At 42.2% G+C, this 14,563-nt stretch overlaps 3 protein-coding genes and 1 long non-coding RNA gene across 6 annotated transcripts in view; 2 read left to right on the top strand and 2 right to left on the bottom strand.

Moving 5' to 3' along the window:
* The window catches only part of LOC134751170 (inactive dipeptidyl peptidase 10), a 348,960-nt gene that overhangs the window by 112,627 nt on the left and 221,770 nt on the right, over positions 1-14,563 (bottom strand). The gene's annotated exons all lie outside the window — the stretch shown is intronic.
* LOC134751181 (uncharacterized) overlaps positions 1-14,563 on the top strand; it is a 456,797-nt gene that overhangs the window by 293,166 nt on the left and 149,068 nt on the right. The gene's annotated exons all lie outside the window — the stretch shown is intronic.
* Positions 1-14,563, bottom strand: part of LOC134751176 (cytochrome c oxidase subunit 4 isoform 1, mitochondrial-like) — a 222,464-nt gene that overhangs the window by 142,414 nt on the left and 65,487 nt on the right. The window lies entirely within an intron of this gene.
* LOC134750861 (uncharacterized) lies at positions 1,408-2,149 on the top strand. The gene has a single exon (XM_063686097.1). It carries the CDS (start codon positions 1,423-1,425, stop codon positions 2,131-2,133), a length of 711 nt encoding a protein of 236 aa, XP_063542167.1. The 5' UTR covers positions 1,408-1,422; the 3' UTR covers positions 2,134-2,149.

The following is a 14,563-nucleotide window of genomic DNA, read 5'->3' as shown; positions in this document are numbered from 1 at the left end:
CGAGCAGACGGATCACCTGATGGTAAGCGATTACCGCCGCCCATGGACACCCACAACACCAGAGGGGTTGTAAGTGCGTTGCCGGCCTTTAAGATGGGAGTACGCTCTTTTCTTGAAGGTTTGAAGGTCATATCGGTCCGGAAATACCGCAGGCGACAGTTCATTCCACAGTTTAGCTGTGCGAGGCAGGAAGTTTCTAGAGAAACGCACAGTTGAGGACTGCCAACCATCTAAGTGGTGAGGATGGTAATGTTGTCGCGTAGGGCGATGGCGAAACGAAGCGGCAGGTATTAATCCGAACAATTCCTCGGAGCACTCCCCGTTATACACGCGATAGAAAATGCAGAGCGAGGCCACATCTCTACGCAGCGCCAAGGAGTCAAGCCGTTCCGAAATACGCTACTGGCAGTCGACAATTCGAGTAGCTCTTCGTTGGATGCGGTCCAGAGGGAGAAGCTGGTATTGGGGTGCCCCTGCCCATAGATGAGAGCAGTATTCCATGTGTGGGCGAACCTGCGCTTTATACAGCTGTAGGCGGTGGGCCGGCGTGAAATACTGTCTCGATCTGTTGAACACACCGAGCTTTTTTGAGGCTAATTTGGCCTTACCCTCTAAATGGCCGCGGAACTGGACTGCACTCGAAATGTCGATGCCGAGGATTCCGATGCTGGCTGCGGCAGTCAGGGGAGTGCTCTCAAAACGAGGTGACACGACAAACTAACTTTTTCGCGGTAAACGCGCAAACCTGTGTCTTGGCAGGGTTAAAACGGACTAAGTTTAGTCGACCCCATTCAGCGATTTCTTTTAGGGAAGTCTCAATTTCAGACACAAGTTTGTAATCTGGATTAGATGAAACATCTTGAATATTAACAGTGCAGCTGTTCTTTTAAAGTTTTATTCAGCAAGGCAGGTCTAACTGTAATGGAAAATTTCACTCTGTTTCATTGAAAATTGGAGTTCAACTCTCGTTTGATTTAGGCGCTAGCGTGCAGTGTAAACTGGGCTTTGTTTTTGACCACATCTGTTTCGGATAAAAATAATTTTGAATGATTCACGGTTAGTTTCACTAGACTTAATTCATATCTGGAACTCAAGAACAATACAAAAGTTAATCACGGTCCATATCCCGGTCAATATAAGTCTGTCTGTGATATTCTTTATTGCCTGAAATATTGTAAACTAATAAATGATCTTAATGATTGAGGTTCATATTGAATTGTCAGAATCTAGACGTGTTATTGGCTACGTTTTGTGGCTATAAAGGACAAATTTAATGATGGAACATAAATCAAGAACGTTTAAAGTATATCAATGTATAATTTGTTGGTATCACCGAAAACAATAAAAGTAAAGCAAAACTCAGTCACTTCTTTCAAAAACACATAACCTCAAACTGTAACAATGGAGTCTATTAAACAATCAATGTCAGAGATGGCTGAAGACTTTAAGAAACAGATGGCAGCCTTCCAGAGCGAAATTGATAAGGCAGCTCCTTCTAGTCCCACCGTGGCTTCAGTGTCAGCCGACTTCAGCGCTTTCAGAAGGTTCATTCTGGGTTCGCTGGATGCTTTGCAGAAGCAAGTAAATTTCCTTGGACAGCAACTGGATCAGCAAGAGATGCGTTCACGGCGGAAAATGTTGCTGTTGCATGGCGTGCCTGAGTCTGAGGGTGATTCTCCGGCAAGTGCTGTGGAGCTTCTGAATAGGCATCTCGAGAGCAAGCTATCGGTGGATGATGTGAGGCGCTGTCATCGAGTTGGTAGGCCACACAATAACAGATCGAGATGCATCCTAATGAAATTCACCGATGTTTCTGTGCGGAATTCTGTCTGGTTCGGTAAGAAGTGCCTCAAGGGGACCGGTGTCACAGTGTCCGAGTTCCTCACGGCGCCGCGTCATGCTGTCTTTATGGCTGCCCGTGAGCGCCTAGGAATACGGAGTTGTTGGACCCGCGACGGCAACGTGTTCGTCCTTGATGCCGCGGGTAAGCGCTGCTGCGTTACCACTGTGGCGGATGTGGAGCAGTTCCCGGCGGCGACATCGGACCGCGCCGAGGTGGCTTCTACTGCTGCCATCGGAGCAGTCCAACCACCCGCAGCGAGGGCCAAGAGGAATCCAAGATCGCGCGTTTAGCCTGTACTTGTTAAAGACTCATAACCGCTCTCTAACTCTTGTCTCGGCAGGATTATATCTCGCCATCAATTGTTTTTCCACCCACTTAGTAATTATTGTTTTATTTACGTATTTTTGATTTTGAATGTGGGTCATTCGTGAATTTTACACATATTTTATATTATGAATTTGTGGTCTGACGTGTGCTGAGCGACTTGACATTGACAGCTGTCTAACTTTTTTTTTTTTTTTTTATTTTTTTTTCTTGTTGCCGTTCTGGTGACGCGTTCCGTTTCACGTTGTGTAAAATTACTATCTGCTAATCTATGTTTCCACTGTCTTAATGCTACTTGAGCTACTTTTAATGTTTTCCTTTTAATATTGTATTTCTTTTTTCATTATAAGTGTATGAACTGCTGGTGGATAGCGAGTTTGGCGTAACCTCATTGGTTTGTGCCAGCTATAATTAAAATTATTTAGCTTATATATTATAAATATACATACATATTATATTTTTATCTTTATTATAATTTATATTTTATTTTATAGTTTATGACATCGGTAAGCGAAAGCGATTTATCTTCGGACCACTTTACATCTTTCTCATCGGATAATGACGATAGTAGTTTTTATAGTCTCCCACCCCCTCTCCGTGACGTTCTTAATACCCAATTAGCAGATGTCCCTAAGAATCTGAACATCATACATATTAATGCGCAAAGCATTCCCGCTCATTATAACGACTTTTTAACCACCTTTGATCTCTCCGGAATTCATGCTATCCTTGTCTCAGAATCTTGGTTTAAACCTTGTTTGCCTTCGACCTCTTATTCTTTGCCAGGGTTTCATATAATTCGAAATGATCGCATTGGTAAAGGTGGAGGTGGCGTGGCCATCTACCTTCGGTCTCATATTCCGTACTCTATCATCACTTTTTTTTTTTTTTTTTTTTTTTTTTTTTTTATAGAGGGGGAATGCGTTACGCATACCACCCAGGCGCAGGGACGGGCCTGGGATGGTTATGTGGGACTCCCATACAGGCTAATGGGACCCATGGTTTACCCACTAAACCCCCTCTGTTGCCGCCTCACTGCTATACGGCGAGGTCCCAGGAACGCCGAAGTACTCTTCCGCAACCTCGCCAGCGGCCGTCCGGACTCGGACCCGGCTCTCGGGGAAATTACCCCTTCACCTCAATGGGCGCCTTGTTTGCGCCCGCCCACGCAGGGACCTTTGTGTAGGCGACAGACGTCCCCGAGCCTGCCGCCCACAGGGACCCTTATGGGGGTAACCGGCGGTCGTATGCCAACCGCCGCCGCCCCACGCGCTTGCGGCGCATTGGCTGAGAGGTCGGATCTTCCTCCCTGCCGCGTTCCGCTGCCTCCTTCTGCACCATCACGTCCTCACAGAAAGAGGCCACCGCCTTCCATAGACTCTCCCCACCAAGCATGGCTTTCACCACCGCTGGCAAGGAGAGGTCTCTTCCCACTGCGGCCACGAGTGCGGCCCGCTGCTTCGCCCACGCTGGGCATCCAGCCAGCGTGTGTAGCGCTGTGTCTTCAGCGTCGCCGCAGTGGTGGCACTGCGTCGTTGGTTCCCGTCCCGCCCTCCTACACAGGTATCTCCCGAAACAACCGTGTCCCGAGAGGACCTGGGTAAGGTGGAAGGAGAGGAACCCCCCCTTTCTTTTGACCCATCGCTCCAGAACGGGTCGGATGGCTTCGACAGTCCAGTGGCCGGCACTTGGCGCCTCCAACCTTTCATTCCACTTGTGGAGGAGCACTCGACGGGAGTCAAGTCTCCACCGTCTGACCTCCTCCAGAGGTGGTTGGATCCCCTCAGCCCGCGCCTCAGTGACACGCCAATAAACATCAGCGAGCACTGCTGCGTCGAGGTCCCAAGGCGGAGTCCCCGCCAACACGCACGCTGCCTCGTAGGAGACGGAGCGGTATGCCCTCACCATCCTGACCGCCATGACACGCTGTGGCCTTCGCAATTGGGCCTGATTTTCGGCGGTCAGGGAGAAGGCCCAAATGGGCGCCCCATATAGGGCCATGGACCGCACTACACCCGCGTACAGTTTCCTGCAGCCCACATTCGGCCCACCGACGTTCGGTAGAAGCCGGCTAAGTGCTACTCTATCATCACTGCCTCAACCCCTTGCCTAAACGCCGCTGAATTCCTTTTCATCGAATTAAATATCTCTCACGCTAAAATTCTTCTTGGAGTTTTTTACTCACCCTCTCTACATATTGACTATTTCTCTTCCTTTGAAAAGGTACTCGAAGATCTCATTCCGTCTTATAATCATCATATAATCATGGGAGATTTTAACACTTGTCTTTTAAAAAATGATTTCCGTTCAAGGTCATTGAAATCTCTCGTGGAAGCTTGTAACCTTGCTATTTTACCGTCCAATGCCACACACCACTTTCCAAACTGTACTTCTTCACTTCTCGACCTCACTTTTGTATCGTCTCCTTCGCTTGTTGCAAACTACAGTCAACACTCTGCTTTAGCCTTTTCCTATCACGACCTACTTTTCCTTTCTTACAAAATTCGTCCCCCTAAACCCAAACCAAAAATTGTTCTCCAGCGCAATTTTAGTCGGCTTGATTCCGTCAAGCTTCGTGAAGATGCCTGTAAAATTGATTGGAGCGTGATCGCTGATGCTGGCTCTGTAGATGACAAAGTGGCGATCTTTAATTCCCTCCTCATTCAACTTTACGATGTCCATGCTCCAATTCGACCTATCAAAATTAAACATCTGCCAGCTCCCTGGCTGTCCGATGACATTAGGGCTCTAATCGCGAAGAAGAATTTAGCTAAGTGCAAGTTTAAACTGAAACCCACGGACAAGAACAAAGCTAAATACCACGCTTTACGTAATCGCTGCAGCACGGTGTGCCGTGACGCACAGCGGCACCATATTCATGAGTCAGTGGAAAAGGGTGAGCCAGCTAAAATTTGGAAATTTCTCAAGTCCTATGGAGTTGGTAAATCAAGCAGTACTTCAATCCCTAATGATTTAGATATCAACCTCCTAAATTTGCACTTTTCTTCTCCTGCTCTTTTCAGCGGTCCAGTTAAGGCTGAAACTCTTACTCGTCTTTCTTCTTCTCCAACTCCAAGCTTTTCCCCCTTTTCTTTTACGCCAGTCACTAACAGCGATGTCGAGAAGAATATCCGGTACATTTCTTCGAATGCCGTTGGTGTCGACTGTGTGGGCCGTCACATGATCATTCCGCTTCTCGACCTTCTTGTCCCTATCATAACTAGCATCTTTAACTCTTCCATCTCTTCTTCTTCTTTTCCTAAAATTTGGAAAGATGCTGATGTAATTCCGATTCCTAAAAAATCAAATCCGTCTTCCTTCCCTGACTTTAGGCCTATTTCTATCTTACCATTTCTTTCCAAAGTCTTAGAGCGTCTAGTGCACTATCAACTTACTTCGTTTTTAAATAGAAACTCTCTCCTTAATCCATTTCAGTCTGGTTTCCGATCTGGTTGCAGCACGGTCACCGCTCTAGTTAAAATTACAGACGACATCCGTTTAGGAATGGATAACGGAAAGCTAACAATACTGACATTGCTCGATTTCACTAACGCATTTAATACTGTAGACTTCGATATACTGTTAGGGGTGCTAGGTACTCTCAATATATCTCCTGATGCGATTAGGTGGTTTCGCAGTTACTTGGAAGGTCGTCGGCAACGTATTAAAATAGACGACGTTCGTTCATCGTGGTGCAACACGCTAGCTGGCGTCCCGCAGGGTGGCGTGTTGTCTCCCCTTCTCTTTTCCATCTTCATCAATTCTATTTCTCTTAACCTCCTTTCTTCTTATCATTTGTATGCCGACGACCTCCAAATTTACTCTCAGTGCCCAATTGCGGATCTACCTTCTCTGATTCTTACCACCAACTCTGATTTAGAGCGCATTTTGCACTGGAGTTCTTGCTATGGAATTAGAGTTAATCCTACGAAGACCCAAGCTATTATTATTGGTAGCCCCAAGAACATAGCTAAGGTGAATTTTGAGAGTCTGCCTCCTATTTTATTCGATGGGGTCCAGATCCCGTACTCGGCCCAAGTAAAGAATCTGGGCGTGATTATGGATCGTACTCTTTCCTGGGGTCCGCAACTTAATGAAGTCGGTCGTAAAATTTTTGCCGCTGTGGGATCTCTTAGGCGTCTCCGCAACTTTTTACCACTTTCCACTAAAACCGCGCTGGCCCAATCCCTTCTTCTTCCCATTTTAGACTATGCCGACATCTCTTATCTCGATCTTACCGAAGAGCAATTGAACAAGATTGAACGGCTTCAAAATGTGTGCATTCGCTTCATTTTCGGGCTACGAAAATTTGATCATGTCTCCAGCTTCCGGTCACAGCTCAGGTGGTTACCGATTCGTTTCCGACGTAATACACATATCCTGTCTCTACTGTATCGCACTTTATTTATTCCAAATACTCCTGAATACCTTAAAAAACGGTTTAGTTTTATTTTGTCTGTTAGGTGTTCTCAGAATCGCCTTCTTGCTGCCCCTCGGTCATCTAGTAAGTTCTACAACAAATCCTTCACTTTCCAGTCTGTAAGATTGTGGAATGCTTTGCCCATTGATATAAGACGTGCTCAATCCCTACCCATTTTTAAAAAACTTCTAAAAGAACACTATTTAAAATCTCTTTCTTAGTCTTGGTCCTTTCACTTACACATATATATTTTTCTTTTTGTTCACGCTACCTGGTCGTTATTCTTCTCTTGCTTGAATTCTCATTATGTATTTATGTATTTTGTGTAGGTTTATGTAGTGTATTATTGTTGCTTAAATAATATATGTAGTTTATGTAGATTATTTTTCATTGTTTGTTATTTATACGTAGGTATTTGATTTGTAAACTTTACACCTTTGTTATTTTGCACTGCCCATTAACTTATTTCTAGCCACTGAATCGCTATCTGAAGGTTGTCTGGAAGAGATCGCTTTTTAGCGATAAGTCCGCCTGTTGTTACCTACTCACTTATGTCCTGTCATTGTTTGTAACATGTATTTTTCTTTGTAGTGCACAATAAAGTATTTTATTATTATTATTATTTGTATCTCCTTGGATATCACGGGCCTATAAATCCCGGTCTTTTGATAGGCTTGCGTGGGGATATAGATCCAACACGTAGAGGCCCCTTGGAGAGCTTTAATGTCATGTAGAACGCCTGCTGGAACCCGTTCACAGGCGCAACAATAGACACCCATGAACCGGTCGCAGCAGGCATTGGGACTATTGCAGAAAAAGTGAACAGTATACCGGTCTATGGATTGAAGTTTGGGTGGGCAATGAGACTGGGCTATTGTAAAGAACTCCGGACACCTGCCATAACAATGTTAATACACGTTATCGCGGCAGGTGGTGACTTGCCGCTGACTAGATGGGCCCCTGAAACTGCCGTCGTGAAGACGACCAGGAGCAACACCGGTGTGAGCGGCTCAGGGGTGTCGAGAGGTGTGCGCCGCTTTCTACCCAGTGACTGTTAACAGCCACTGTGCCAACTCGCGTCTTATGCATCTTTCACTTCCACCCCTGGAGCATATAGCTCTTACGACTCCCCTCTGGACGGCCAATGAAGGCAAGCCAGAGCTGAGAGTCCTGCGGGTCCCCTTGGGGTCCACTCCGACCGACGAAGACACGCCGGAGACGGAGACCCTGACCGACTCTCTGGAGCACTCGGGTCCGTGGGGTCGTCACTCCCCAACAGCTCGCCACAAGCTGCCCTTATTATTATTATTATTATTGGTATTTCTTTATTTTTCTCTCCAATTGGAGGAAGTTTTGTTTCCATATTCGCGGGCTTTTGGCCAAACGAATATAGAAATATATTTTAGACTATTGTTCTAGGGCTAGAAATTTCCGAACTATTCTACATGTGTTCATAACGGCAGCTTTTTGTAGGATTATGTACGTGAGTGGGTGAATGTCCAAAGTCTTGAGGCTGGAATGCAGAGTACGGGGGATAACACCTGTGGATTATTATTATTATCACCGAAAACTAATTTTCAAATCAATTATCGCTAGTGGATCTGTTAACTGTATTAGACCTCAAAAAACTCAAAAGACAAAAAAACTATTTAATTCTTAACCTGTTCACAAAATTTCACGAGAATCGGTTGAGAAATGCGACCTGTAGACGAGATCATCTGGACATAGGAAAGCAATTTAGTCCAAGCTAAAACAGAGACCTTCGCTAACGCTACATGAACTATCTAGTTGGGTTGCAGTTATAAATTAGTTAAAGTACATAGTTCTTCACAGGTGGAGAATTATTTGTTTCTTCAGACAATCTAAGTGTAATGAAGCTTGTCTTGATAGATATCAGAAAACCGCTTTGTGATGCCTATGTATCTACCCAGTAACTATTGACAGTAAATACTAGGTACTGAAGGTCAAACTTTAGTCATTAGAAGATAAATTTACTCATTAGAAGATAAAGTTGTTATCTTAGATCTAGTGGTTGGATCTATCGAGAATGATTGGGGGTATTCGAGTAAGACGCCCGCTATATTGACCCGGCTCGGCCCTAGATATTTCAAGATACCACGCTCCGACGTCGATATGTATTGAAGTGCGCATTTTGTCCTACTCACTGACCACTGACCCGTTAATCTAGTGCTATTACATTTAATATTCTCGAGTGCGCAAATTGCAATTGGTTAAATAATGACGATGCATCAAACTTAACATTATAAACGCCACTTGCACCATCCTACTAACCCGGGGTTAACCAGTTAAACCTGGAGTTACCATGGTTACCATGGTTAATTTGACACTGGGTTAGTGGGATGGTGAAAGTGGCGCTAAGAAATGTAATTCATTGCACGCACTTTTATTTGTACAACTATTAATATACTCATTAAGACATTTTTCATAAGCACAATTTTCTGATTTTATTTTTTGCGGAGTTCTTTTGGTCGCCTTTCTATTTCATCAGATTAAACATGGATAGTCATTAGTCTAGATGCGTTTCGGGCATAGAGTAACTTATACTAGAGCGGTACTGTCATAGTAAATATTGTAACCCCAGTAAATTTACTGCCATCTGTCGACACACTTTAAAACTAAAAATAAATATTTATAAAAATACGATAAAATGTATTTAAATATGGATAAATGATTTTTTTATTTGCATTAATTATTTTTATATGATTTTGACCCATGTTCTTTCACTGGTATGCGTTAAAATTATAAATAACAAACGAAACAGTCAACGCCCTCTATACGAGTGTACCTTAGACTGTATCCATCTATTACGGAGTTATATCTATCTTTGGTTTCGGGTGTTGATAGGGCTTCCTCGTTTCTGTAGCGCATCGTGGATGATCGCAGCGCAGCGGCGCGCGTGGATTGTTTCTATACTACCATGCGTGTGACATTGCGAGGGATTGCATTCTCCCGTCTAGTGTTATTTTGTTTTAAATTTTAAATTTAAGTCTCGCTTCACCTACCTACTAACCCCTTAGTTTGTAAGTGTTACTAATAAAGTGTGTCATGGTTACATGAAATAAATGCATTAAATTAAATTGAATTAAATCAATGTAAAGGTAAAAAACTCGTAAGTGTACAATTGCAAACAAATAAACGTACAGTCAAGGATAAAAATGCGGGTGCACACAACTTACTCAAAAATATATCCCATAGTACTTAATTCGCTGACATAAGAGCTATGAGACATATTTTTGAGTATGATGAGTGCACCCATATTTTTACACTTGACTGTACCTTCGTAGGTACAGTTATAAGGTGTTTAGGGGTAACTTAGAAAGCGGGGTCATTTTTTAAATCGCTAATATCTAATAAACTAAAAGTATGAAATGCTTCTAATTTAGTAGATAGTAGCGTTTTTCAAAAATATCCTGTTGTCTATGTTAGGTTAGATTATACACCATGGACCTTATTAAGATTTCATTTAAAATATTTGTTATATATAGGTAGCGCTGGTGGCCTAGCGGTAAGCTTGCGACTTTCAATCCGGAGGTCGCGGGTTCAAACCCCGGCTCGTACCAATGAGTTTTTCGGAACTTATGTACGAAATATCATTTGATATTTACCAGTCGCTTTTCGGTGAAGGAAAACATCGTGAGAAAACCGGACTGATCCTAACAAGGCCTAGTTCCTCCTCTGGGTTGAAAGGTCAGATGGCAATCGCTTTCGTAAAAACTAGTGCCTACGTCAATTCTTAGGATTAGTTGTCAAGCGGACCCCAGGCTCCCAGGAGCCGTGGCATAATGCCGGGATAACGCGAGGAAGATGAAGGATAGATATCTTCTATATTTATCTTAATCATCTGGAATAGCTGGGAAAGAGCTCGACTAGCCTGCAGGTATTCTCGTTCTGATCATCAATATCGGTGGTCCGATCCGTTATATATCTACTTGGCCCATCTTCGTCCCCTCGGGCGTAGGCGACTGATTGCCAACAGTACGAAAGTGTCCGTACTTCAGAGGAAATATATATATATTTGTTTTATGAATGACTATATACGTAGGTAATAATACTAGTTAGGTATATTTGTGTAGGTAACATTGTGAATAATTAATGTACCAATTTTTAATAGTTGCTGTTTTCTTAAATATTTTTCAAACTCCACCCACGTCTCTGTTTCGCCCTATGGTTGACTGGTAGGAGAAAGTATGGTATTAGGTACTTAATTATGTGTTAAACTTGTGGACTATAGTTATAGGTGGTTTTACGGTGTGTTTTGACTTTTAGTTTTGTTAGAACTAGATTTGCTGGTTACTATCCAAAATTGTTTACTCTTGAGTATCTTGTATGTTCATTAAGGTGATGGATTCACACTGGTATTAAGTGTAAAGGTAAGTAAATAAGTCTTTACGCTCGATAATGTCTGACACGCTAGTACCGGTAGTGTTGCGAACGCAACCTTTTATGTGTATAATGCAGTAGCAAAACGCAGCCGTCGGGCTCGCTTACTATGCGGAGGATTATTTAAATGCACCAATAGGAGCGCTCCACATAACCTGTATCGCGGCCAATTAGAGGCACCTAAATTTAGACTACCATTTTTAATATTCAAAATTAGCTTAACCACTTTCGCATCAGCCTCCATACTATTACCACCACATCTACACCTTTAACCGTTTACGTCAACTGTACCTTGTAAAGTAACCAGCACCTATTGATTATAAGTTTACTTCAAATCGAAGTCTTTTTATTTGTCGTCGAGACCTGCACGGCGGCTACAGGTAGAGATCTACATCGGTGCAACAAGAATTCCTACTGTGTGCCAGTTCAAATACTTGGGATCTATTATCAGTAACGATGGCAAGATCGATAAGGATGTCACACATAGGACCACAGTAGGTTGGCAAAAATGGAGAGAACTGACTGGCGAAAATCTATAAAAGTGCAATAAGACCCGCTCTTTTGTACGGCTCGGAATGTTGGGCAACATGCAAACAACACATAAACAAAATGCATGTCACAGAAATGCGCATGTTGCGTTCGTCGGGAGGAGTCACACTTTTGGATAAAATCCGCAACGACTACTCATATACGAGGAAGTTTTAAAGTCGCACCTATATCCGAGAAACTTAAAGAAAATCCATCCGGTGGTACGGGCATATCTTACGTCGCCCAGAAGATCATATTTTTCATTTTCATTTCATTTATTCGTTGCAACCATGGTATTACAGATGTTCTTAAAATAAAGTGAGTACAATCATACCCTACTAGGGCGTAGCAACATTTTATATCTACTTATTTCTAAGGTAGTACGGTCAAGTTAGCCTTAAATTTGCCGACACAAAGGAGAGGAACTGGAAGACCACCTGCCACTTGGCTGACGACAGTCGAAAAAGACATGAAAGATGTTAATACAGACGCTGAAATTGCCAAAAACCGTGTATTATGGAAGAAAAGGACAAGAAAGGCCGACCCCAAGTAAATGGGAAAAAAGTCAAGGAGGACGAAGATTCAGAGCCCACTGTGTCCCACTGCTGGGCAAAGGCCTCCCCCCTCTTTTTGCACTCGTCTGTTTAATGCTATATCTGGCCAGCCTGTCAAGAAGGAGTCCAGGTTAGGTAGTTAGTTAGTGGTAGTTTGTTAGCTCGATATATTATGTGTGAAGAATTATCTGAAGCCTACTCCTTGAATATTAGAATTGAGATTCTTTTAAGAATCATCACTAACGTACTGTCGTTACATTGGCCACTGTTCTTCCAATTGAGAGGGTCCGTGTGACGGGTTGTAGGACCGAGTAATATCATTCAGACGTTTTATTAAAACAAGAGATTTATGACGGTGCCCCGTCTGACACATTTGTTACGCCCTTTGTTTTACGGGTTACATGCAAAAAACTCCGGGAAAATGTTCTATAAAAGCCTTTATCATAATTGAAATGATGTTAAAAGCTTGTAAAAAGACAATTTCATATTATCTACAAAGCTCGTACGTGGGTTATAAATATGGACAGGCCAATTCGAACGTACACTGACATCTAAATTATGTCATTCAATTATCGTGCATTTTGCTCGTACGTACATGTATGCTGTATAGCATTAAGTCCGCCTTTTGTCACTGTATATTTTTTACTGTGCAATAAAGTTTAAATCCATACTATATAATATTATAAATTGGGAAGTCTGTCTGTCTGTCTGTGTGTTACCTCTTCACGCATAAACCGCTGAACGGATTTAGCTGAAATTTGGCATAGAAATAGTTTGAGTCCCAGAGAAGGACATAGGATAGTTTTTATCCCGAAAATCTTACATTAAGAGTCAAAAGCGGGGTGGAATTGAAATAATTAATGAAATGCCTGATAATTGTGTAAAAAATTAAGCATATGGTCAAATTGAATGATTGCTATTACTTTATCCAGGCGCTATTTGTACACTAGCTGCGGTTACTAAGTCCACGCAGACGAAGTCGCGGGCAAAAGCTAGTAAAGAAATAAATAAATGTATTGCCGCGGACGAGACGCGCAATAACTAAGTAACATGATTCAAATATCATTCTGATATCAGTGTATGTTCGAGTTCGGCCTGAAAAACTAAACATTAACCATTCTCAAACGTTACGCGCTACGAGGGCCTACGCCGTAGCATTCACAACCACGACGTAAAACATATCCTATTAGAATACGACGCTATGCGACGTAATCGCCATCCAATATTAATTAATTGGAGCGGCGTTAATAATAGCGCAAGCGCCAACCGCCATAAGGTACCTTTACCCGTGGGATGTCACATATTATCTTTACTTATTCATATCATAGAGTAAATTATACTAGAGCGGTACTGTCATAGTAAATTTTGTAACCCCAGTGAATACACTGCCATCTGTCGACACACTTTAAAACTAAAAATAAATATTTATAAAAATACGATAAAATGTATTTAACTATGGATAAATGATTTTTTTATTTGCATTAATTATTTTTATATGATTTTGACCCATGTTCTTTCACTGGTATGCGTTAAAATTATAAATAACAAACGAAACAGTCAACGCCCTCTATAAGAGTGTAGGCCAAAACTAGTGGCGCCATCTGATCGAGAATCAAATTTTCGTGATTTTCGAGGCACGTTTTTTCCTTAGACTGTATCTATCTATTACGGAGTTATATCTATCTTTGTTCATATCTAGTGAATTTCTAATTCATTTCCCGAATCGCGCCGTCAGGAGCCAGATTCAGATCCAACAACTTGTTACATCTCAATCGGGCTCCTGATTTATTTTTATGGGGGTTTTCAGAAAAAAATTGTACTATTCACTTTTATTCGAAAAACCATCAACTTTTGGGTTATTTAGACTCAGAATCACGAGGACTATCGATTTAAAAAGAAAAAAAATATGTCCTCAAAAGTAAATGGTACACTTTTAAGTGAAAATGCCCTGATACGACTTTGACACGATAATTGGTGCATGCGAGCGTGCGTTTTATATTATGTAATGTCTTGTTTGTTTGTGCTTACGAATAAAATCTCATTCTATTCTATTATATTCAATGAAGTCAAAGTCGTGGGAGAGATGTACAATGAGCTGTGAAACTGACTAGTTTTCCACTCATCTACTCGAAGGTTAGCTGGAATAAGGGATAACTTCGCCTTTGTACTTCCATTACTACTGTAATTTAGTTTTGTAAACCTGTGTACAATAATATTTGATTCCAATTCTGATTCTGAATAGGCCTGTACCTTTCTAATTTTTTTTTGGTGTCTCAGTATTTTATCATATTACAATTGTGAGCCTTATGGCTTTCGGTTAAGACGTGTTTTTGTTTGAACTGTTCGTAGAATGTAAAATATTATTAGCTAGCACATCAAGTGATAGGGAGTGGCTGTCAGTAACAGACTCGGTGAAGGTCAGATTTGTAATAGAAATTAGTTTCGTGAGTGCGATTAGTTTTGCTATCTTTCACGACGTAGGGTAGGGCATTT

The sequence above is a fragment of the Cydia strobilella genome, chromosome 21, assembly GCF_947568885.1.
Source record: "Cydia strobilella chromosome 21, ilCydStro3.1, whole genome shotgun sequence".
Taxonomy (NCBI): domain Eukaryota; kingdom Metazoa; phylum Arthropoda; class Insecta; order Lepidoptera; family Tortricidae; genus Cydia; species Cydia strobilella.
The sequence above is the reverse complement of the archived record's forward strand: the minus strand, read 5'-3'. Positions and strand labels throughout refer to the sequence as shown.

Excerpts from the sequence above, each read along its gene's own strand:
- LOC134750861 (XM_063686097.1), top strand. The coding sequence starts at position 1,423 with ATGTCAGAGATGGCTGAAGACTTTAAGAAACAGATGGCAGCCTTCCAG.